This window comes from Martes martes, assembly GCF_963455335.1.
Source record: "Martes martes genome assembly, chromosome: 4".
NCBI classification, from domain to species: Eukaryota; Metazoa; Chordata; class Mammalia; order Carnivora; family Mustelidae; genus Martes; species Martes martes.
Window position 1 is genome coordinate 160,073,717 of NC_137891.1, and position 26,366 is coordinate 160,100,082.

General features: G+C 38.5%; 1 protein-coding gene across 8 annotated transcripts in view; it reads left to right on the forward strand.

Annotated features, from left to right (window-relative positions):
* Positions 1 to 26,366, forward strand: part of SCMH1 (Scm polycomb group protein homolog 1) — a 171,936-nt gene that overhangs the window by 116,852 nt on the left and 28,718 nt on the right. For all 8 annotated transcript variants that reach the window (XM_080802756.1, XM_080802757.1, XM_080802758.1 and 5 more), the window contains 2 exons: positions 13,769 to 14,001; positions 17,554 to 17,680. In XM_080802756.1, the coding sequence (XP_080658882.1) occupies positions 13,769 to 14,001; positions 17,554 to 17,680 (360 nt within the window). The remainder of the gene's footprint in view (positions 1 to 13,768; positions 14,002 to 17,553; positions 17,681 to 26,366) is intronic.

Consider the following 26,366-nt stretch of genomic DNA (forward strand, 5'->3'; position numbering starts at 1 on the left):
CCACTCACTATGCCCTGTCGGTCTCCTTTGGCTGGCCTTTTCTACTTTTCAGCCTCTAGATTGTGAAGGGCTCCAGGGCTCAGTTCTAGGCCCTCTCCTCTACTATTTTATATACTCTATTTATGCTATAGTGTATCTCCTCCCAAGTGATTTCAGTCAATCCCCTGTATTTATATACTGTCTTTATGCTAATTAGTACCAAAATTATCTCTACCCTTGACCTTTCTGTAGAACTCCAGACTCATTTCTTTGACTACCTACTTGTTATCTTTACCATCAAAGTCATTTAGCACAAGATACTGCCAGAACAGATTCTCAAGTCCCAATCTGCCTCTCAAACCTCCAACTCTTTTCATCTTCCCTGGTTGGTAAATGATCAAAGACCTAAAATTTATCTTGAGCCATTCTTTCCCTCCCTCTGTTCCATCTCTCAGGTCTGCTTACAAAACCTATCTTGTATTATCTACTTCTTTGTACCTTCCCAGTTATCACGTTAATCACCACTGTCAACCTCTTGCATGGACTTCTACAGTCAACATCCTAACTGATGTCTCTGTTCCATATTTGCCTTCCCATAATCCATTCTCCACAGAGCATCAGGGAGATCTTTCTCAGAAGTAAATTGGTCCTGTTCTTATCATGACCCAAAAAGCCCTGCATGGTGTGACCCCATCTGTTTTCTGACACCCTCTTGTGCCATTATTTCCTCTATTCACCCTGCCAGAGTCTCTCTGGCCCTCTTTTTGTTTCTTAAACGAGTCAAGCTCATTATTTTCGTAGGGCCTTTACACCTACTGTCTGACTCCTCTGCTGGAACACTCTGCCCTAGATCCTCACATGCCTGATTCCTTCTTGTCATACCAGACTCAGGTCAAATGTCATCTTCTGTTACATTGTTTTTTCTTCATAACACTTACCACCATCTGAGATTAATTTGTTCACTTACACTCCTGGTTCATGCTGTGGAGCCTACCACATAATCTATTCCTGATACAGAATATTTGCTGGATGAGTGAATGGTATGATGGAAAGCTGTGTGGTATGATGGAAAATGCAAGGATTTAGAGTTAGGCATTCTGGACTTGAATTCCAGCCTTGCCTTTACTTACGTGGCCTTGGCCAAGTTACTCAAGTTTCAGTAGCCTCATGCATTGACTATAATAATAATAATAATAATAATAATAATAATATAATAATAATAATAATAGAATTATTATTATTATTACTTCATAGCAAGGCTTCACAGCCCATTGTTTTAACTGCCAGTATGTACTGGGTCATATACACCCTAGTAAATGTTACGGAAGATGATGGCTATCTGCATTGCCATACTGCCTCTTTCATAGTAAGTGCCCAAAAAATAAATGCCAGTTCCTTTTAAGCAAATTTAACTCCATCATTAAGGGACACCCATTTGTAAACTACTTTTATTCATTCGTGGTCTTAACAGTTTGTCTGCCTTTTAGCAACATTATTAGTCATGATTATCGCCAAGGGAATGAGGACTAGATATACACATATGCACACAGATCAAAAGAAGTTTATCAAGGAGGGGAGACCAGTTCTACACAACTTTATGTACTCCATCCTGCCTTAGAAGTGCTTTTGCCTTTGCAATGAACCTCACCCTTACCTTTGCCATATGGAGGGCCATAGGACCCACCCTGTGTCTGTTGGCAGAGTCTTTGTATGTTAGACCTCCTTAAATGTCATATGGACTCTTCTCAAGCTGACTCCAGCATCTCTCTCTAACCTTATCTGTTTCTCCTTCTGGACTTCAGCCACTCACAACTGCCCATGGATCTTCGTGTAACCATGCTTTTTTTTTTTTTTTTTTAACCACTCTTTGCCTCTCTCTGTACTGTCTCCTCTGTTTGCAGTACCCTTGCTCTCCCTCCACTTTTGCCCTTTTCCCAATGCAAGATCTATTTATTCTTCAAAGATTTGTTAAAATGTCACCTTGAAATCTTGCCTGACAAGTCTCACCTGCCTGTCTCCCTTGCACCCTCTCCCCTTCTTGCAGAGTTAGTCACTCCTTCATCCAGGTTCTTATAACCCCTGTGTACATGTACATTTTGGTACCACACTTATGAATCTCTTGTAAAACTTTGACCTAATTGCAGCCTTACAGAAAAATTATAACAGGAGTACAAAGAATTCTCTGAATATTAACATCGATCACATTTGTATTAGTAGTCTCTCTCAATAAATACATATTTTTTTTCTGAACCATTTGACACATGACTTGTATACATACTGTCCCTTTACTGTTAAAGACTGTAGTGTATATTTTCCAAAAATAAGGACATGCTCTTCTGTAAGTATAGTACCATTATTAAAATCAGAAAATTAGGGACACCTGGCTGGATCAGTGGGTAGAATGTAGAACTCTTGATCTCCAGGTTGTGAGTTCCAGCCCTACAGTGGATGTAGGGATTAGTTAATATCTTTTTAAAAATCAGAAAATTAATATTAATATATTATTTAGAGCTAATCTGTAGACCTTCTAATGTTATTAAAACCAGAAAATTAGTATCAATAGAATACCAGTAGCTAATCTATAAGCCTTACTCATATTTTGCCAACTGTCCCACTAATGTCCTTTTGGGATAAGAAAATTAGGTTCATGAGTTGTACTTAATTGTCATGTCTTCTTAGTCCTGGAGAAGTTTTTCCATCATTCTTCCTTGTATCTCATGACCTCAATATTTCTTTATAAATATTTGTCCAGTTATCTTATAGATTGGGTCTCAAGTGGGTTTGTCTGATGTTACCTCAAGATCAGATTCAGTTCATACATTTTTGACATGAATGTTCTAGAAGTGACTTTCTTCTCAAAGCATCACATTTGGAGACACATGATATCTGTTTGTCCCATTACTGGAGCAACTTTGGTTACTTGGTCCCGGCGGTATTTACTAAGTTTCTTCACCTCGTTCTTTTGTAATTAATTAATCATCTTTTGGAGAAATATTTTGAGACAGTAAATATCCTGTGTCTCACCAAATTTTCACCCTGTAGTTTTAGCATCTGTTGATGAGTCTCACCTGAATCAGTAGCCAAATAGCTACTTTCTAGTTCCCTCACTTCTTCCACGTTTGTTAGTTGGGGTTCTACTATAAGCAACAACTTTCCCTTCTCTGTGTTTTTTTATTTATGCATTAGTTATATCAATAGGATCCCACACTTTTTTGATTCATTACTAATTTCTTATTACCATTATTTGTTTTGATGTTCAAACTTTCCCAGATTTGGCCTGTGGAAGCCCCTTGAAGTTGACTCCCGTGCCCTCTTGACATGTCTCCATCACTCCTTGAGCATTCCCATTACTTTCTGACCAATATGTTCCGGGTTCATCTTGTACCTTCCCTACCTGAGTCCATACCCACTAAATTGTGATTGATTGTGTAAAGGTTACTAACCATCTCAACATTGTGCTTTTTTTAGGACAGCAGTGGTATTGGGTTTTCACCATGATAACTGGCAAACCTTGATACTTAGCATTTACTTAATTTTCAACTCATGGTCAAACAAATTAACATAAGAGTCATCCCCTTCTGGGCTCCTGAAGAAAGAGAGTTTGCTTCCTTTCTCCTAGGCTATGTGACAGAATGTGTGCCCTGAAGACAACAGAGACTAGAATCTTGCCTGGCTCTGCCACCATCACGTCTCTGAGGCTTGCTCTCCTTAAATGTCAAAGGAGGATGATATGTCACCTTCATGGGTTTGTTACAAAGGCCACATGAATGTGCAAGAATTTTGTCAAAGGCTTGTTGATTAAGAGTGTAATTCTGTCACACTTATTAGTGTCAAAATGTATTGGAGAATATTCTGATCTTTCTCTCTGAAGTAGGACAGTCATTAAATTTTTTAATTATTTACGTTTGGAAAAATAAGAAAAGATTGTGTTTAAATGACAGACTCAAGGTCACACCATAAGGGACAGAACTCGAATTAGATCCCAAGTCCCCTGACATCACTCCATTTTTTTTCCCCCAACTAGGATAATTAAGTTAGAATGTGGCAAAATAGGGCTTCCTGGTGGGAAGAACTTCCAAATCCTGGAATCCCTCAGGATAGCTTAAGAAATCCATTATTAAAAAGCTTTTAAATTAGTATGAAGCTTTAATCTCAGTGCTAGCTTCTCACACATGACCTGCATGCTCTGATTTTTTTGAACTATTAAATGTAATTTGTCAGTAGTTCTTCTGCCCAGATCTTTCAGGCCAGAGAGGTCAACCTCTTTGACAGTTGGCAACATGGATTTTTTTGTCTAGCTTTAAGAGAAAAGAGAAGAAGGAGGAAAAACTGTTTTCTGACTATTTGAAGGCCATGTAAAGACCTGTTCAGTTCATCTCTTATATCTGTTTTCTTTTTTTCTACAGACATGTGCTGGGTCTCTGCTAGGAACTTGGCACGTTATCATGTGATGACAGGAACTCCAAAGTAAATCCCTTACCTCCCTGCCTAGTTCAGTTCCTGGTCTTACTAGAGATACAGGGGGCAATCTTAGGGTTTAGAATAATCAGTTTAAATATTTGGCATGTTCAGTAACTCAGGTTTGGGTGTGGAATAGGTAGAGAATAGGCAGTTCTTTTCTGTAAGCATGTTAGGAAAAACAGGGCAAGGAAGTGATTATAATTTTAGGTCAATGGTTGTCAAACCCTTTGGTATCAGGAAACTTTGGTATCCTTAAAGACCCCAAAGAGATTTTATTTATGGAGGTGCTCCATATCACTGTATTAGAAATAAAAACTTAGAATTTTTTAAAACATAAGAATATACAAGTACACATCCATTAGCTGTCAGATTGATGATATCACATAGTCTCTGGAAAACTCCACTGTGAGAGAATGAGAGTGGAAAGGGGAGATAATGTTTTAGTATCATGAAAATAGTTTTCATCTTATAGACACGCAAAAGGATTTCAAGGTCCCGAAGAGGTTCCCAGATCATACTTTGAAAACTACATTTTTTAAGTGCATTTTACTAATAATAAATATCAGATCATTTCAAGTTTTCAGTTATCACAAGTGACATCGTATGAGCATACATTTACACATATCTGAGGTATACATATTCAAGAGTTTCTCTGGAGTTTATACCTAAGGTTGAAATTGCTGAATCATAGATTATGTACATCTTCAGACTTTTAGATAATGCCTGCGACTCCCAGGGAATCTTCTGAAAAATGCTGCTGTGAACATTCTAGTACATGTCTTTTGGTGGTCATGCCCCTCATTCTTGTTTGGTGTATGCCCAGGTGCGGAATTGCCGGGTGAGAGTGTAAAGCTAAGTGTCTTCTCAAAGTGATTTACATTCCCATCAGCAATGCACAAGAGTTCTGGTTGCTTCGTATTCCTCGCCACTACAGGTACTGCCGGTCCTTTAATGTTCGCAGTTTGGTGGAGATACAGTGTCCTGTAGTTTTAATTTTCATTTTACTGATAACTAGTAACTTTTCATATCCTTATCTGCTATTTGTAAGTTCAGTTCTGTGACCTAGTTCTTCAAGTCTCTTCTTTTGAAAATTGGATTGTCAGTCTTTTTATTACATATTATAGAAATTCTTTTGTATTTTCTGGATATTGCTTCTCTGACATATGTTTTGTGTATCCTTTCCCACTTTCTAGATTTCTTTTTTCTTTTTCATTTCCCTAATGTTGTCTTTTGATGAACAGAATTTATTTTACTGATGTCATATATGTCAGTCTTTTTATAATTAATGCTCTGTGTGACCTGTTTGTTTAATCTTGCTTACCCCAGAGTTTTGAAGATAGTACCTTCTGTGTTCTTGGAAAAGTTGGATGTTTTAGACTTCATGTTCATTGTTGTATCTGATATGAAATGCAGGGTTAAAGTTTCATTTTTTTCCATATGGCTATCTGTTTGACTCACCACAGTTTTATTGTAGAAGTGATCCCCTCCTCGACCACCACCACAGAATTACAGGGGCACCTTTATTATAAATAAGATGACTGTGTATATGTAGGTCTATCTCTGGACTCTGTTTTATTCCCTTGATCCATTTGATTACCTTAACACCAATATCACATGTCTTAAGTACTCCATCTTTATAATGAGCCTTGGTGTCTAATGATGCAAACACTCCCTCCAGCTTTGCTGGTGGGAATGTAAATCACTTTGAGAAGACACTAGATCCTTTGCATTTCCTAATAAAATTTAGAATTAACTTGTCAGTTTGGACATACACACATTAAAGAAAAACTGCTGGGATTTTGATTGGAATTTCATTGACTCTTTAAGTCTGTTTGATGAGAATTGAGAGCATAACTTGAGTCTTCTGATCCATGAGTGTGATGATAAGTGGTATCTAGATCTTCTTTAATTTCTCTTAGAATGTGTTACAGTTTTTAGTGTGGATGTATTGCATGTCTTTCACTGAATATTTGATTTGGGGTTTTCATTTTCTAATTGTTATATAGAGAAATAGAATAAATTTTTGCATATTGAATTACATCTAGTGACCTTCCCAGATTCATTTTTTTATCTTACTAGGTTTTGTAGATGGAAAAAGGTACAGTTGATGTCAAAAGTCATGTCATGTGCAAATAATGCTTGTTTTTTACAACCTGTATTTGTAGCTTTCTTTTCTTTTTCTTTCCTTGTTACATTGACCTTCAATACAATGTTGAATAGAAGTGGTGATGTTGGGACGCCTGGGTGGCTCAGTTGGTTAAGCAGCTGCCTTCGGCTCAGGTCATGATCCCAGCGTCCTGGGATCGAGTCCCGCATCGGGCTCCTTGCTCGGCAGGGAGCCTGCTTCTCCCTCTGACTCTGCCTGCCACTCTGTCTCCCTGTGCTCTCTCGCTCTTTCTCTCTCTGACAAATAAATAAATAAAATCTTAAAAAAAAAAAAAAAAAAAAAAGAAGTGGTGATGTTGAATATTTTTATTTTGTTCCATAATTCAGTAAGAAAGTGTTTAATATTTCACCATTAAGTATGCTGGCTTCTACTGATTTTTTTTTATAAATGACCTTTTCTATAAGGAAATTACAAATTTGCTGATTTTTTTATGATGAGTGAGTATTGAAGTTTGTCAAATGCTTTTTTTCTGTATCTATTGCAATGTTACGTGGGTTTTCTTCTTTTTTTGTTTATGTGGTAAGTTCAGCTGATTTTTTTTCTATTGTTAAGCAATCTTTGTATTTCTGGGATAGATTCCACATAGTCATGATATGTTATCCTTTTTATAAATTGCCAGATTGAATTTGCTAATATTTTGTTAAAGATTGTGCATCTGTGTTCATGAGCGATATTAGTCTATAGTTTTGCTTTCTCGTAATATCTTTGTCATGTTTTGGCATGAGGATTATGTTGGCCTCATAAAATGATTTGGGGAGTGTTCCCTCTTCCATTTATCTGAACAGGTTTTGTACAATCAGGCATCTGAGCCTGGAATTTTTTTTTTTTTTTTTTTTTTTTTTTTTTGCAGAAAAGCTTTTCATTGCAATTGCAATTTCTTTATTGTGTATATAGCTCTTTATATTTTGTTTGGTCTTCTGTCCATTTTAATAAGCCAATTTTTCAAGGAAGTTGCGCATTCCATCTAAATTTTCAGTTGTAGTTGCATAAAGTTATATATGATGTCCTGTTACTATCTTTTTAATACCCGAATCATCTATAATGAAATCCATTCTTTCCTTCTTGATATTTGTCTTTTTATATTTCTTAATCAGACTTGTTAAAAGGTTATCTTTTCAAAGTACCAACCTTTGTTGATTTTCTCTGTAGTATGTCCGCTTTCTTTTTTCCATTGACTTATCCACTCATCTCTATAATTTCCTTACACTACTTTTTTTGTTTAGTTTGCTGTTCGTTTCCTAGCTTTTTGAAATAGAAGCTTAGATCATTGATATTTAACCTTTCTCCTCTTCTAATACAAACATTTAAAGCAGTATGTTTTCCTCTGTGCACTGCTTTAACTAAATCTCACACGTTTGGATCTGTCATATTTTCATGAATTTTAAGTTCAAGGAATTTTTTTATTTCTATTTTTATTTCTTTGGTATTTGAATAATTTACAAGTATATGTTACTTAGTTTCTTAGCATTTGGGGTTTTTCTAATTAATTTTCTGGTACTGGTTCCTATTTAAATTCCACTGTGGTTAGGTAAGTGGGAGTGGGAGGTGCAGGCTTCCATTTATGGCATGAATAAGTCATAAGAATAAAAGCTACTGCATAGGGAGTATAGTCAATGATAATATAATAGTGTTGTATGGTGAGAGATGTTAGCTACACATTTTGGGAGTATAGCATAACATATAGAGATGTTGAATCACTGTGTTGTACATCTGAAACCAGTGTAATACTGTGTGCCAACTATACTCAAATAAAAACTTTAAAAAAAAAGCTTCAAGATATCAAAGCAAAAAAAATGTTAAGATTCTTCCTTTTGGGGTGCCTAGGTGGCTCAGTGGGTTAAAGCCTCTGCCTTCGGCTCAGGTCATGATCCCAGGGTCCTGGGATGGAGCCCCGCATCCAGCTCTGCTTGGCGGGGAGCCTGCCTGCCATTGCCTACTTGTGATCTCTCTCTGTCAAATAAATAAATAAAATCTTTTAAAAAGAAAAAGAAAAGAAAAGAAAAAAGATTCTTCCTTTTGACACTTTGTATTTCTCTTATAAGACAGACACAGAGCGGGGCACCTGGGTGGCTCAGTCGTCAAGCATCTGCCTTCAGCCCAGGTCATGATCCCAAGGTCCTAGGATCCTTTCGGGCTCCCTGCTCCGCGGGGAGCCTGCTTCTCCCTCTTCCACTCCCTCTACTTGTGTTCCCTCTCTCGCTGTGTGTCTCTCTGTCAAATAAATAAATAAAATCTTAAAAAAAAAAAAAGCCACACATAGTTTATGCTTAACTATATTAACGTAAAGTTTTTAAGCAGTGATTAGAATAAGTAAATGAATGCAGATGTGTAAATTGAATCAGCTGGCACAAAAGAATCTTCAAATTCTTAAGTTCCTGCCTGCAGATCTTTGTTTTCAGAGCTATAAATATTTCTGTGTTACTGGTAGTGGAGCTGAAACACTAACTTGTTTATCTTCCTGCTGGATTAGAATTTATGAATATAGGGTGATTATAAAAGTTTTTTTTAAACACCAAAGCAATAGAATTTTCTAAAAAATGTTGAAGATTGTGGCTGAGACTAAACAAATAAATTAATAAATAAATTCCACTGTGATTAGACAACGTGTTCTGTATGATTTCAGTTCTTCAAACTTTATTCAGGATTTCTTTTTCACTCAGCATATCGCATAATATCATATCGCATTTGAAAAGAAAATGCACTCTATACTTATTGAGTATAGTGTTCTGTAGATGTCAGTTAAGTTGGTTGGTTAATTGGTTATTTATGTTATTAGTCAGTTAATTGAGTTATTCAAATATTTCCTCCCCTTACTGATTTTTTTTCAACTTCTTAACCTATCAGTTACTGAGAGAGATATGTTAAAATCTCCCACTCATAATTTGGATTTGTTGGTTTGTCCTCTTTGTTATCTAAACTTCTGCTTTATATGTTTTGTGTTATTAGGTCTATGTAAATTTAACTATTTAATCTTGATGAAATATTCCTTTTTAGTCTAGTCATACTTCTTGCCTTAAAGATTGACTTGTCTGATATTAATATAGTCACATGAGCTTTATTTTGGTTAATGTTTACAGAGTATATGTTTTCCATCTGTTTGTTTTTATCTTTTTTCTGTGTTATATTTCTGGTGTCCTTATATTTCAAGGCCCTCCTATAAACAGATATAATTGAGTACTGGGGGGGGGGCAGGATTGGTGCAGAATGTTAACTTTTTCCTAATAATTGTTTTACTTAATCCACTTGTATTTAATATAATTATTAATTTGGATTTAACCATTTTGCATTTTGCTTTTCGTTTTCTCTTTGTCTGAGTGCTTCCTCATTTTTTTATCCTTCCTTTCTTGCCTTTTGGATTAGTCAGGTATATTTATTACCCCATTTCTCTCTCCTTAGCTTTTAGGGATACATTCTTATGTAATTCTTTAACTAGGTATCCTGTGCAAATATGTAGCCTGGACTTACCAAAGTCTTCTTTAAATAAGTACTTTGTAACCACTCCCCAAGTAATGCAAAATTCTTAACAAAGTTTGGCTGCATTGTCTCCTCCTTCCATCCTCTGTGCTGTTGCTTTCATATAATTTACTAATACATACATTATAAACTCTACAAATCATTGTACAAGTTTTTGTTCCAGTCAGTTCTTGTTCTAAATTCTTTTGTATCTAGCACTTTTTTATTTACCCTTTCTTATGCTCTTCATTTCTTTCAGTTCCATCTTTCTGCCTGGGATTACTTTTCCTTCAGCCAGAAGAACTTCCTTTTTATTTCCTGTAGTTTAGATTTGCTAGTGACAAATTCCCTCAGTTTTGATTTGTCTGAAAATATTATTTCACCTTCATTTTTGAAGGATTTTTTTCCACTGGGTATAGAACTCTAGGTTGGCAGTTTGTATATTTTAGCCCTTAAAATATATCTCTGCTGCTTCCAATTTCTATAGTATCTGTTAGGATGTCTTATTGATGCTCCTATAAGAGTAATGCTTCTTTTCTCTGATAAAAAAAAATCTGTTTTTCATTTCATTTATATTTTATCTTTTATTTTCAGCAATTTAACAGTTATGTGTCTTGGTTTAGTTTGAGGGACTTTTTTGGAGGGGGGATTTTTGCTGCTTGTAGATTGCTGAGCTCTTGTTTCATTGGTTTCTAAATATTACATTTGCCTAATTCTGTCTTCTCCTGGATTATAGTTATGCATATTTTGGATCCATTGACTATGCCCACATGTCTCTAATGCCCTAATCTGGGTTTTTTTCCCTATATTTTTGCTTCACTTTGGATGTTTTCTATTGATTTTTCTTCAAGTTCGTTAATCCTTTCTTCTGCTGGATCTTGTCTTCCCTTAAATCCATCCAATGAGTTCTTAATTTTCTCATGTTACATTTTTAATTCCAGGATATTCATTTAATTTTTTATATAGATTCCAGTTTTCTGTGGGTATTATCTTCTCCTACATTTTGTTTATCTTTTCCTCTACTTTCTTTAACATATTAACTATGATTTCTTTTTTTATTTAACTGTGATTATCTTAAAGCATCTGTTCCATTATCTGGATCATATATGAATCTCCTTCTATTGTCTGTATTTTCTCTTGGTTACCAATCCCTTTTTCTGCCTCTTTTTACATCTAATATTTTTTGTGATATACTGGATATTTTATATAAAAGAACTGTTGAGGCTCCAGCTAGTATCTTCCATTAGAAAGAATTCTTCCTTTCCTCTGTTAGCTAATAGGATAAGGGCCTATTCCTCCCAATCTAATAATGGATTGAGCTACTCCAGGTCTGGATTATATCTGTGGCTATACCTGTTTCTTGGGTGTGGGCCCTCCGGGGCTCTTGATTGAGAACCTAATAGATCTCTCTGTTTTCTCAGTCCTGAAAAATTGCAAGAGATTGTCCTACCTTTAGAGGTTAGGGGTTTAGTTCTTTAACCTTTTACTCCTTACAATTTCAAAATATGGCATTTATCTTGAAGAGGGGATATGTGCTTGAGGTAGATCTCCTCCATCTAGTGGGACCTTATTTATCCCTATAACCACAAGATTAAAGGAGATTTCATTCTACCTTGTAGAAGCTCTCAGCCTAGCTTCATATATCCAATGTGCAGGCTCAGAACTTAGCAAGTGTCCCATGGGGAAAATTGGCCACACATATGGAGCTCAAGTTCCGATCTGTCACAACAACTTGTTGGATTTCTCTCTCCTCCAGTAGAGGTCTTCTGCACAGACCACACCTGATCCTCAGTTCATGCCCCAAATTGGCAAATGTCCTCAGGAAAGAAAACAGTGTCAGCTACCTCAGAAGCCTTCCCCACTCATGCCTGGAATTCCAGTTCATCTAGTCCTTGTGATTTCTACAACACTGCAGTGTCTCTTCAAAGAACGTATCTGACTTTTCCTAACTGTTGCACTAGCAACACCACATTGCCATAATCTATTACATCCTGCCTAGACGCATAAGCAGCGTTACCCTCTACCTGCGCACTGTGATTAGTTTATGAGCCAGTCTCCCTAGTTCTTCTCATGCAGCTTCCCTTCATACTTAGAATAATATCAGATTCATTTTCACCATCTGCAGAGTCCTACCCAATCTTATTGCTACTCCTTTTCTTTTTTCTTTTTTAAAGATTTTATTTATTTATTTGACAGAGAGATCACAAGTAGGCAGAGAGGCAGGCAGAGAGAGAGGGAAGCAGGCTCCCCGCTGAGCAGAGAGCCCGACGAGGGACTCAATCCCAGGACCCTGAGATCATGACCTGAGCCAAAGGCAGAGGCATTAACCCACTGAGCCACCCAGGCACCCCTGCTACTCCTTTTCTAACCTGATCCCCTGCCACTCCTTTCTACTCACTCTGGCTATACTGACCTCCTTACCATTTCTCAACCCCCCTGACATGTTCCCGTCTCAGAATCTTTGCACTTGTTATGTACCCTCTACTTGAGAGGTGCTTTTCTCAGGTTTTCATTAGGCTTTGCCTTTATTTCATTTGGGAGCTCTGTGTAAATGTCACCTCCTCAAAGAGAACTTTCCTCACCCCTCTCTCTCCTTACCCTCCTTTAGTTTTCATCATAGCACTTACCTGGTATTATACTGTATATTTATTTGTCTGTTTTCTGTCTCCCCAACTAGGAGGTAAGCTCCATGACAGTGGAAACTATGTTTTGTTAACCTATAGTAAGTGCTCAGTAACTATTTGTGGAATGAATTAGATGTGCTTACCTTGAAGCATTTTCAATTTAAGGAGAAGATGAATAGTTGGGAGTAAAATTTAAAGTATCCTAACATAGATGTCTCCAGAATGCTTTGGAGGTAGGGTGGTACTGACTTCGTTGGGGAATGGTCAGACAAGGCCTCAGTAAGGAGGTGACCCTGGAGCTGAGTGTTGGAATCTGAGTATTGATGTTTTCTTGACTAAGAGGAATAGGGAACTCAATATATATGAATGAATTGGTGTTCAGAAAACAAGTGGGCTAGAACACAGTGGAGGTGTGTGTCAGGAAAAGACATCAGGCATAACTGCCTAGTAAGGCAGGAATTAAGTACCAAAAGTCCTTGGATATCAGGATAAAGAATTTGGACTTTACATTAAAGGTCATATGGAGCAAAGATTTTTGAACTAGGGAGAGATGCTGTCAGATATATGTATTTCCATGTGTTTCACTATCATTGCAATAATCACATGAAAATTTTAAGTAGATCGGTGTAGAAAATGCCTAACTTGCTTGTCAGGGCCCAGTGTCAAAACATAAGTCCTTATCCCAGTTCACTGTGTAATCCGGAGAAGGCATCATTTCCTCTGCTAAGCCTTGGATCTGCATTCTTAGCAGGAAGGGATTGTAGGCTTCTAAAGTCATTCTGTCTATGAGCCTATGATTCTGTTTATATGCTTTAACTAGATGCCTTGGGGAGAAAAATTTAATATTTTCTCTGCATCTGCCAGAAATAATTAAAACTTCCAATTCTAACCAATATAAATTCAGTTCTCCTCTGAGATTTTCTAACATTTAGGTCAGATACCAGGAAACCAGCTTCTTGGGATAAAACTACCCAAGCAGAAGTAACAAGTCTTTGCCACCCCCCCACCCCACCCCCACCCCTGCTGTTTGGGATGGGAATGCAGGTGGGAGGAGGGGGTGATAGAATGAGTCTTTTTCTTGCAGTTGTGATTCCAAAGAATCCCTATCCTGCATCTGATGTGAACACTGAGAAGCCCAGCCTCCACAGCAGCACCAAAACTGTCTTGGACCATCAACCAGGGCAGAGGGGGCGTAAACCAGGAAAGAAGCGGGGCCGGACACCCAAGCCCCTAATTCCCCACCCCATCTCTACCCCATCCAAGTCAGCTGAACCTTTGAAATTCCCAAAGAAGAGGGGTCCCAAACCTGGCAGTAAGGTAGGTAAAAATGTGGGTTTCCTAGAAAGGGATAAAGGGTCATAAAGGGGTAATGCACCCGTATCCATCCATCTTGGAAAGGGGCATGTCTGGCCCTATTTTCCACCTTGTGTATGCTTTTAACAGGAATTTCTTAAATTGTCGTCCCTGTTAATCTACTTAACTGGGAGTTGGTAATATTAGAGATAGGATGGTGTGGATAAGAAACAAATTTTGACTTTAAAAGCTACTCACATTTGAGGGAATTCTGGTCTAATATCTTCCCTAGATGGAAGACCCTGTTCCTAATTGTTAACCTACCCAGATTAGACCCAGGCGCAGGAACAGAAACAGAAATCTGACTCTATAAATGTATTTCTTTTTCTATCCCTGCCCCTTCTTTTAAAAAGAAAGAAAATTACCGAGTACCTAGTAAATATCAGGCTCTGTATCAGACACCTTTACATACATATCACATGATGATCACAAAACTGTAGGAGATGGGTAGTGTTAATGTTATCTAATAGTTAAGTAATTTAAGACAGATATTAAATGACTTCCCTAAGGTCACATAGCTAATAAACAACAAAGGCTCCAGAGATGGGGCTCCAGATGTTCTAGTTCCAAGGTCACTGCTGCCCTGCCATGGGTACCACGGGCACTCTCCCACATTTCCTGAAGGAGATAACACTTACCTCTCATGCAGGAAAAGACTGCTGAGTCAAGCTTCACTGAGCACTGTTAACTGCGAGTGCCACTTTTTAGTCATGACTAGTTCTTCATTCATGTCCTCCCTAGGGAAACCATCGATAAAAAATTTCCTCAGCTATTTCTCTATGGCTTCCTTTAGCATCACCTTCTCCACTCACTTTTTGTTAAGGGATTTCTTTGCAACTCCTTCCTGAACTAGACTACCTGAGTTTCAGTATGGAAATGATACCTAGTTCTCCCTGGACACCCCTTTCTAATCCCATGAGTTCTTCTGTAAGTTTGATTGGTTGGTTGGTTAGTTGGTTGGTTGGTTAATTGGTTTTGTTCTGTTTATTAATTTCAGCTGACTTCAGTTCTTCTAGAATATAAGCTCCTCAAGGTCAAGAACCTAATCTTGATCTTCTCTTTTTCTCCTGTAGTGCCTTCCATCTCAATCTCTTTGGAGATGTTCAATAAATGCAGCATGGATGGATGATTTTAGTTATGATGTTCTAATTGAGATTATCTCTTGTTTATTGGCTTTGAATTCTTGCTGTCACATCCTGATCTTTCTATGTAACACATATGCTCCTGATCTAACCCCTAACTCAGGTCCTGGTTCATTTTTATCTCCACTACTCTCTTCTTATTCTTCTGCTATGGAGAGAGACTGAAAGCTCTAAAGATTCCAAGGCCAGAGAAGCCAGGCTTTTGATGATGTGAAGACATTTTGAGGACATCCAATTAAAGAGGAAAAAAATTTGTAAAGTTTCAAAGACAAAACCAGAACCAAAAAGTAGAAACTCAAGTAGACAGCCTTTGTCTCAACATAAAAGGAACAGTTAAATCTATCACAAAATGGATGTAGTGATCTGCCAAAAGAAAGAAAGGAATGGAGGGAGGAAGGAAGAAAGGGAGGGAGGGAGGGTGGTGATCTGTCAATACCATCATTAGAGGCATTTTGTCAAGGGCTGGATGACTCATATGGGATGGATATTTTCAGGAAGAGGGAAGTAGGAAAGGGATGGTTGGATTAAGTGGCCTTTAAGATCCTTCAAAACCTAAACACTATGATTCTACGATTGCCTCTGTTCTGCTTCCTCAGGCAGTCCTAAACATAGTAATAACCAAAATCCCCTTTCTTTCCAATCCTCTTGAAAACAATAATTCTCATCTTATCCTATATTTTATGGGCTGGCATTTGGCTCACTAATTTTCCCTCCTGTGCTTTTGCCTACTTCTATAAATGTCTATGCCTTCCACTTAACTCTGACCCTTCTGTTCCTTTCTGGGTAAAGTGGTCTCGTGATGAGAGCAGAGGCTTCAAAGCTAGACAAACAGGTTTATATCTCATCTCCATTTGTTACCACTTGTGTGACTGTGGGAAACTTTGAATAAGGCCCTGAGCCCCAGTTTTCTCGCCAATAAAATAGAGATGAGGTAATATATGAAGAGATATAATACATGTAAATGCACCTATCTCAAACAGAAATGCCTTCCTTTTCTCTGCTTTCTGCTACAATATTTGGGCACCGAACTCACGAGGCTTGTTCCTTCAGGGACCCCATGGAATCCTACCACCAACTCTGTGAAGTTGAACTGCTATTTCCTTTCTTCCCTGACTCCTTGCTTATTTAGACTTTGACTTTTAGCAGTATCAAAAAAATTTAAAAATGAGGAAATATCCACGTCCCATGTATGCTTTGAATGTTTCATAAGTGTTTGCATGATAACTTCCACAGACCAGGCCATCGTATCTATGCCTGCTGTCACTGGTGTTATTGCTTTACATAATACTCTCCTAGAAGCCAGACAGGTTTATATAGCTCCCAACAGTGGCCCCTACATGGGACATTTAGTAAAAAAGGGATTTCTGGATCTCAGTGATAATTACGTTTTCCTTGCTTTCAGAATGGCTTTTAGAAAACTGTTTCTTGAGAAGAATCTTCTGAGATCTTTCTCCCCTAGAGACTCCCTGAACAGCATAGAGAAGATGTTAGATTTTTCTCAAATCATTTTTATTACTTCCCTCAATATTGGTATTCTGTACTGCATGCTTCATTGGAAATATTTATTGAGACTTATCATATGGCAATTGCCATGCTAGGAGCGGTACTCAGAATCAGACCCTCAAGGAGCTCCAGGCTAATAGAGGACACCAGTATGTAAATATTTATGACAATTCATTGTGACAGATGCAACACAAAGTACAGACATAGCACAAAAGAGACTAACTGGAGGAAATCTAGAAAATTTTCCTGGATAAATAGATATTAATAAAGTTAAAAAAAAAAGGTGGGGGGCATTCCAGGCAGAAGGGACAGTTTATTACTCTAAAGGAATGGCACAGGTAAAGCTGCAGGGTTTTTAGAGAAGTAATTTAGTTAGAGATTTAGACCTTAGAGTTTAAAGTTTAAGATGAAAAATGGCAGTTGATGAGCTGAAGAGGTAGGTAGAAGAATGAGTCTACAGTTAGGGGAAGGGACGTTTCCCTTTTTTAAGAGAGAAGCAAAGTACAAAATAATGTCAAAGTAGGCTTAAGCCTCAGCATTTTTTTTTCCTTTTTTGCTTTTGTCTGCCCAACTGATAAAGAACCTGGTATTTCAAATGATAATATTGAATCTAGTATAAAAGATATAAAAGACTGAGTTAAGCTCTGGCTCGATAGGAGCCCAGAATCTTATATGCAGATTCAGAAAATATTTACTAAGCATCTACTATAGGTAAAGCTCTAGGCAAGATTCTGTGTGGAAAACAAAGATACAAGAGCCCCATCCACAGAGATATTTCCATCTCATGGGTGAATTGAGAGCTAGGAAGAGAGGAATCAGAAGACAAGTTACCTGTCACAGGTAGCAAACTTCTCCCCATCCGTTTTGACAGAGGAAGCCTCGGACTTTGCTGAACCCACCACCCACCTCACCAACAACCAGCACCCCTGAACCGGATACCAGCACTGTACCCCAAGATGCTGCCACCATCCCCAGCTCAGCCATGCAGGCCCCCACAGGTAAGAGCAGATCATGTATTAGCTGCCACAAGCCCCAGTCCCCCCATCTCCTTTCTCTTGTCTTGCACCAGTAGTTAGCAACCCCCGCAAACCCATCCATTTGTAAACCTAAATCCGATCTTTAAACAAATGTTTTATCTCTGGCATTTGAAATAGTTTCAGAGAAACCTTCATCGTTTCAAAACAATGGAAGGAACTTAGGTAGATGTCCTATGAACTCAGAGTTGGGGAACTGGGGCATGGGGGTGGGGTGGAGGTGGGGCCAGCACCAGGAACCTCCATCCTCCAGTTTGTACTAATATGCATCCTTTCCAGTTCCGGGTGCTCCCTTTTTACTGATCCCTTCCAGAATCCTTCCAGCATCACAATAATCCTGCCACCACTCAAATACATGTGCAACTGCTCTGATTTTTTTTTTCTCATGAAAATAGTCTTTACCAGATATTTAGGAAACATTTAGGATTGTCAGAGTTATTTCTCCTTAAGAACCTTCCCACAGGGCTGTTCACTCAGACAGCACAACTGTAAACCAACAAGCTGCCTAGCAAAACCTTAGCAATTTAAAATCATTGAGATACTTTAATAAAGCTAGAATTTTTTCTGTAAGTCCAATTTCAAAGTAGAGCTTACTCTTCTGACTGTTAAAGAAGTGGCACTAAATTAAGCTAATCAGTTTGGCTTTTTGTGTTTCTTTTCTTTCTTTCCTGGGGGGAATTCAGCCTTTCCACAGCCACTTGAGTTTCACAGAGCTCTTAGTCAAAGGCACACAGCTCTTCGTCAGAGAAACCAGGGCTGTGAGCCGCTTCACCGCCTAGGGCTCCCGGCTGGCCCTCAAGGGCTCACACTTCAGTTAGTGCAGACTGGGAAAAGAGCTCCTGCTGTGGCAAGAACAGGACGGTCTAGGGGTTTTGTCTGCAGAGCCAGCTTTTGAGGTATTCATTTGATGTAGTTTTTTTCCTTAAAGGAGTCCTTTTTCCTATAGTGTAAATGCCCCCCCCTCTTGTCACCAGTCATTGTCTTCCTAGCTCAGCCCCTCTTCCCCTTCCCAGCCTTCAAACTCTCCCTCAGTAGTTTCTGCTACAGCAAATTTTGAGGAAAACTGCATCAGTGGTGAAACATCATCCTTGGGAACCATCATCTCTGCCCTCAGTTCAGATAAAATAAAAATAGTTGCTACAGGCTTCATTTCTGAGATCATATCAACAAGCCAGTCCAAGTTAGGATCTTGTAGTGGCTTCTTTTTTACTTGAACTGGTAAACTCTCCTAAACCCAGTTCTAATGGAACCTTAAGCCTCCTTTCTTGTGACACTTTTGGTGGCTTGGTTTGGTCTGGCTCATCCCCACTTTGTACAAGACTGGTCTTTAGAGGTAGGCTTGATTTCAAAGGCTTGGACTCTTCAATGAGTGGAAGCAGAGTAGGAATGGCCTTTTGCTCCCCTGAGGTAACAGGTCTTACAGCCGTGGTTCCACCTCCAGGGTTTATCTCCGAATTTTAGCTGCTGGGCTCTCATCCTCAGCATCAGTTAGTGAGCGGGGACTTGACAGTAGCACAGGCTTCTGTAGGACAAATAGGTACATTGATGGTTTGGGTTACAGACTCTTTTGGCTAGTAAGGTCGCTCTTCAGCCTTTTTAGACCTTAATGGGAAGTTTTCACTGTCTTCTGAGGTCCCTTTTACATCTGAGATTCCATTCGTGGGAAATTTACCAAGTCGAAAAAATCAATCACCTTCTGAGGAAGGGTCCATAGTTTCCATAGAACTTGAGGCAGTGTGTTGGAAGCTGCTGGTTCTTTCTCCTCCCACCATCACCTCTGGTCCCAGGAGAGAGCCCAGCACTCCTAGGCTGTGAAGAGTAACCAGTGCAAGGGAACCGCTGGTACCATGCTGGCCGGGTGATGCCTGAGGCAAGGTGACTTTCTTCAGCGGCTCCTGAGTGAAGTGCTCCAGGAAGGCCTGGAGGTGAGACAGCAGCACCTTCCGCATGTGCTCGCTGTGAACCTCAAACCGCTGGAGCGGCACGTGACCGGAACAGGACCAGCGAGAGCAGGCAAGGGGCTTCTGGGTTTCTCCCTGTGCGTTTTCAAGGGACCAAGCAGATGAGGAAGAAAACTCTTAAAGGCTACTGGCCCTGCACACAGCAACTGATAAGCAGGAGAGGCACTGACCGTGGTGCTATTAAGTCCTCTCACAAGCAGCTGAAATTGGAAGAATTCCATTTTTTTCATCTTTACTCTTCAATGTTAAACTTTTCAAGAAATTCACAACTTCTAGAAAATCATTCCTGAAGAAGTCATGGGACAGTAAGGTGCAGAGTGCTGGCTGACATTTTAGAATGGGATTCAGCAAGGTATGTTGAAAGCTGGAGAGAGCGTCCACCAAAACTGAAGTCCAGAGTTACCATTAGTTCCCAGTGAATGCTGCCTTCTGTTCAGGACCTCTATAGCTGGAGATTGATGGGAGCAAAAACGAACCTATAAAATCCCAGACAAAGCCCTGGCTGATTTTTTTTTTTTTTTTAACATCATCGGTGGTGGCAAACCTTATTACTATGAGAGTGAACTTGATTTTGGAGACCAACCAATGAACATGTGATTCAAGGTACAATGTGGTGGCTGCAGTGGGCAGGTAGTCAACCGGGGCCATGCGTATCTGCTTCCATTTCATAAACTAGCCATCTGGGAAGATAACTTGAAAAGAGCTACACCACTGGAATAGATACACAGTCTCCCCAGGGGAATACTAGAAAGAACAGTGCTCGTTTCTTATGTGAAAAGTAGAGATACATGTGTGAAACCTTACTCTGATTACTCTGCAGGTCCTCCACCTTGTTTAGAGAAGTTGAAGGTATGGGAATGGTCCCCGGGGAAGTTAGCATAGCCTTTTCCGTAGGACTTAAGTATGTTTCCACCCAAATTCTAGAACGCTAGAGCTTGAAGGGAAGGCCAACTCTAGTGTCTTCTCCACATAACCTGTGAAAGACCACATATAGCCTGCCTGTGGTATTTATGTCAGCTCTAGTAAGAGTCCTACTACATGATTTCTCCAGGTACATCATCTGCATCTAGCTCCAGCCAATTCCTGGGTTTGCTTAGTCCCAGAGTGTCATTAGATTTATGAACAGTGGCCTTTGCCCCAAAGCTCTGTGGATGAGGAAGAAAAAAACAAATACAAACCTTGGTAGGAATATTCTGTCTGACTTCCCACTTCATGGCATGCCCCTAGATACCTGTCTATTTGCTCGGGTCTCCCACATCATTCTAGATACCACTGAGGTGCCCGTGTGCCTTTTCAGCAGTACCTGGAAGACCCACAGCAGTGGCGGCTTCATGACTGTGCCACACCATTCCATTTAAATGTTTTACATCCCATTTACATCTGGCAGCCACTGAGCTGGTATCCCTCCCTCAGCCTGAGTCTCAGAGCCTAGGAAAAGTAGAAACTCACTTTCCTGCTCTTGGCCAGACTGTGGCAGTTTTATTGACTTTTTATTGTGTGGCCATCCTCTGCCTGGGCCTTGGCTCATTCTGTGTGACCTTGATCTCACTTCCCTTTCTGAGCCTCAGTTTCCACACTTAATGCAATGTAAGGATTAGTTGAAGTTGCCTTATACAGACCCTTCAAATGGTAACAGTAAAAGCTATCATAGATTGAAAGCTGGGTGCCACACTATATCCTTTATACCTCCCTTGCATTTTTTTACCTGCACAATACTTTTTAAGAGTTAGTTTTATTTTTTATCAGAGTTATATACATCCTCATAATTTAAAGGAATGACAGGTTTCTAAGAATTATGACGCAAAAGACAAAACAAACTGGCTCCCCTTTCCCCTGTCGTTTATTTCTCACCACATGGCAATCACTTTTAATTCAACCGATTGTCTTATTTACCTCCATATATTGTTTTTATGCTTACATTTTATGTGTATTGTTTTTATGCTTCAGGCATTTTTTAACTGACAACCTACTTTAGAAGTTGAAGATTTAACTCTTATTATAAATCTCCTTGTCCCTTACCCACCCACATATACTTCCCTATCTTAATACCATGGTATTATCATTTTGATTAGAGTGAAATTTAGTATTTTGTCATTGAAATTTACAGAATGCTATTTTCAGTTGAGCCAAGTAGTGTATTTTGATTACTTTTCCTTTGTTGCACATTTTGTTTTCAGAGTAAATCTTGTTGATTTCTTTATGTGTTAATTTTGCTGGTACTTAATAATTCAACTTAAGCTCTGTTACTACTATGTACATCTCTGTGTTCAAGCACAATATATACTCTGTCCATTTCAAACTCTCAAAAAGAAGTTTTCCAAAGCCTTCTGAGTTCCTTGACATCTTCTTCACCCCCCTTTTGTATTATTCCCAGTTTGCTCCTTCCCCTGTCTTTGTCTTCCCATGTAAATCTTAGATTTCGTGTTTAATTTTATATGAAACCTGCTTGGGTTTTTCTGCTGGTTTTTTTTTTAAGATTTTATTTATTTATTTGAGAGAGAGAGAGAGATAACATGAATGGGGATGGGGGAGGGCAGAGGAAGAGGGAGAAGCAGACTCCCACTGAGCAGAGAGCCCCATATGGGGCTTGATTCCAGGACCCTGAGATCATGACCCAAGCTGAGGGCGGACGCTGAACTGACTGAGCCACCCAAGGTGCCTCCTGTCTGTTTTCTTTGAAGCTTCTCTTCATCCCTACTGTTCTACAGTCTTACCTAGGATGAGACACTGCCATGCGGCACCCTGTATGTGCCCATCCATTCTTTAGTTTCTTGAGATTTTTAAAAATTCTTTCATCACTGATTTTTTCCCACTTCCTTGTCTCTCTGCACTCCTTCTGGCACACATTATTCAGATGCTGAACCTCTTGAACTCATCCTGTTATATTCTTAAGCCTCTTTATTCTTCTCCCTATTCTTGTTGACTTTTTGTTCAACTTTCTTCAAAATTTCCTTAAGTCTATCTTCCAGACTTTGTATTGAGCTTCTCATGTCTAGCATCTTACTTTTAAAGTATCATTATTCATTACTCCAGTGGCATTTCCCAAAGGGTGTTTGGTGGAAAACCAGCCCTGCAAAATGATCAGCATGAAAGAATTTTACATACATTTAGGAAAGGCTTATACTGTACTTCCCCACTCTTGGATATTTGCGTCTTTTATGAAGTGCTCTTTTTTGTTTTCTGAATTTTTTTTACTAGACTGTTTTTTTAGGTTCACAGCAAAATCAAGCGGAAGGTCCAGACATTTTCCATATACCCCTGCCTCTGCACATTCACGGGCTTCTCCATTATCAACATCCCCCACCAGCGTAGGAAGTACATTTGTTTCAAGTAATGAACCTCCATTGAAACATCATTAATGCCCAAGGTCCATAGTTTACATTAGGATTCTCTCTTGGGGTTGTACATTCTCTGGGTTTTCACAAATGTACAATGACATGTATCCACCATTAGAGGATAATACAAAATAGTTTAACTGCCCTAAAAATTACTGCCCTAAAATTCCTGTTCAACTGTCTTTACCCCCTAACTCATGGCAACCACTCATCTTTTTACTATCTCTTTAATTTGGCCTTTTCCAGAATGTCATTTAGTTGAAACCATGCAGTATGTAGCCTTTTCACATTGGCCTTTTTACTTAGTGATATGCATTTAAATTTTCTTCATGTCTTTTTCATGCTCATTTCTTTTCAGGGCTGAATGATATACCATTGTCTGGCTATACCACAGTTTATCTATTCACCTACTGAAGGACATCTTGATTCCTTCCGAGTTTGAGTAATCATGAATTAAATGGCTATAAACTTCCCTGTGTAGTTTTTGTGTGAACATAAATTTTAAATTCCTTTGGGTAAATACCAAGGAATGAGATTGCTGGATCGTATGGTAAGAGCGTGTTTAGGTTTTTAAGGTACTGTCAAACTGTCTTCCAAAGTGGCTGTACCATTTTGCACTCCCACCAGCAATGAATGAGAGTTCCTTTTTCCACATCCTCACCAGCATTTGATGGTGTTTATGTTCTGGATTTTGGCCATTCTAATAGGTGGATAGTGGTATTTCATTGTTTTAATCTGCATATCCCTAATGACATATAGGAAAAAGCATCTTGTCATGTGTTTATTTGCTATTTGTGTATCCTCCTTGGCAAGGTGTCTATTTAACAGAGTTGGCCCAGTTTTTAACTAGGTTGTTCATTTTCTTACTGTTGAGTTTTCTTCAATTCTTTGTATATTTTAGAAAATAGTGCTTTATCATGTGTGCCTTTTGCAGATATTTCCTCCCACTCTATGGCTTTTCTTCTCATTATATGGATTGTGTCTTTCACAGAACAGAACATTTTAACTTTCATGAGTCCAGCTTATCGATTATTTCTTCCATGGATCGTGCCTTTGGTGTTGTATCTAAAAAGTCATTACTGGGGCTTCTGGGTGGCTGCTCAGTTAAGCAGCTGCCTTCAGCTCAGGTCATGATCCCAGGGTCCTGGGATCGAGCCCCAATGTTGGGCTCCCGGCTCCCTGCTCATTTCCATCTGCCTTCCGCTCTGCCTACTTGTGCTCTCTCTTTCTCTGCCTAATAAATAAATAAAGTCTTTAAAATTTTTTTAAAAAGTCATTGCCAACCTAAGGTCATCTTGTTTTTCTCCTATTTTATTTTCTAGGAGTCTTACAGTTTTGAATTTTACATTTAGGTCTGTGAACTATTTTGAGTTGATTTTTGTGAAGGGTGTAAGATCTGTGTCTAGATCCCTTTTTTTTTTTTTTTCATGTGGCTGTCCAGTTGTTTCAGCACCACTTTTGAAATGACTATGTTTTTCTCTGTTGTTTTGTATTTGTTCCTTTGTCAGAGATCAGTTAGCTATGTCAATGTGGGACTGCTTCTCAACTTTCTGTCTGTGCCATTGATTTGTCTGTTCTTTCATACTCTCTTGATTACTGCAGCTTTATAGTGAGTCTTGAAGTTGGGTAGGATCAGTCCTCCAAACTTGTTCTTCTCCTTCAATATTGTGTTGACTATTCAGAGTGGGTTTTTTTGCCTCTCCATATAAACTTTAGACTCAGTTTGTCAGTAGCCACAAAATAACCTGCTGGGAGATTGGAATTGAATTGAATCTGTAGATCAAGTTGGAAAAAACTGACCTCTTGACAATATTGAGTCTTCCTGTCCATGAGAATGAGCTGTCTCTCTATTTATTTAGTTTTCTCTTTCTTTTTATTTTTATTTTATTTTATTTTATCATAAGTGTACTCGTTAATCCCCATCACTTACTTAACCCATCTCCCCATCCCTCTCCCCTCTGGAACCAAACTCAGTCTGTTCTCTATAGTTAAGAGTCTGTATGTTAAGAGGTTTTTTTATTATTATTTCATTCATCAGTGTTTGTAGTTCTCCTTATATAAGTCCTGTACATATTTTGTTACAGTTATACCTAAGTATTTCATCTTCGGAAGTACTAATGTAAATAGTATTGTGTTTTTAATTTCAAATTTCACTCATTTCTTACTGTTATATAGGAAAGCAATTGACTTTTCTATGTTAACCTTGTATCTTGCAACCTTACTGTAATTGCTTATTAGTTCCAGGAATTTTTTTTGCCAATTTTTTCACATTCTCTACATAGACATTTGTGTCATCTGTGAACAAAGAGTGTTTATTTCTTCCTTCCCAATCTGTATATGTTTTATTTCCTTATCTTATTACATTAGTCAGGACTTCTAGTATAATGATGGAAAGTTGTGGTGATATGCTTGGGTGGCTCAGTCAGTTAAGCATCCAACTCTTGGTTTCAGCTCAGGTCATGATCTCAGGGTCATGAGATCAAGCCCCGCATGAGGCTCCGCATTCAGTCTGGAGTCTGCTTGAGATTCTTTCTCGCTCCCCTCCCAACTCTCCCCCACCCCTGCTCACTCTCTCTGTCATAGATAGATAAATAAATAAATAAATAAATAAAATCTTAAAAAAAAAAAAAAAAGGAAAAGTTGTGGTGAGAGGAAACATGCTTACTCTGTTGCTGATCTTAGTGGGAAGGCTTCTAGTTTCCTACCATTAAGTGTGATGTTACCTGAAGTTTTTTTTCTAGATATTTATCAAGCTGAGGAAGATCCCCCCTATTTCTCATTTGCTAAGAGTTTTTATCATGAATGGGTCTTGGATTTTGTTAGATGTTTTTTCTGCATTTATTAATATGATTATGTCATAGTTTTTCTTTAGCCTGCTCATGTGACAGATTGCATTAATTGATTTTTAAATGTTTTGAACCAGCGTTGCATACCTGGGATAGATCTCATTTGATTATAGTGTATAATTATTTTTATATATTGTTGGATTTGATTTGCTAATATTTTGTTGAGAATTTTTGCATCTATGTTTATGAGAGACATTGATTGGTCTGTAGTTTTCTTGTAATGTTTTTGTCTGGTTCTGGTATTAGGATAATGCCAGCCTCCTAGAATGAGTTAAGAAGTATTCTCTCTGCTTCTATTTTCTAAAAGAGTTTCTAAACAGTTTATTGGTAAAATTTATTTCTTAAATGCTTAGTAGAATTCACCAGTGAATCCATCTGAATCTGGTGCTTTCTATTTTGGAAGATTATGAATTGTTGATTCCATTTCTTTAATAGATATAGGCCTATTCAGATTATATTTTTCTTCTTGTATGAGTTTTGACAGATTGTAGATTTCATGGATTGGTCC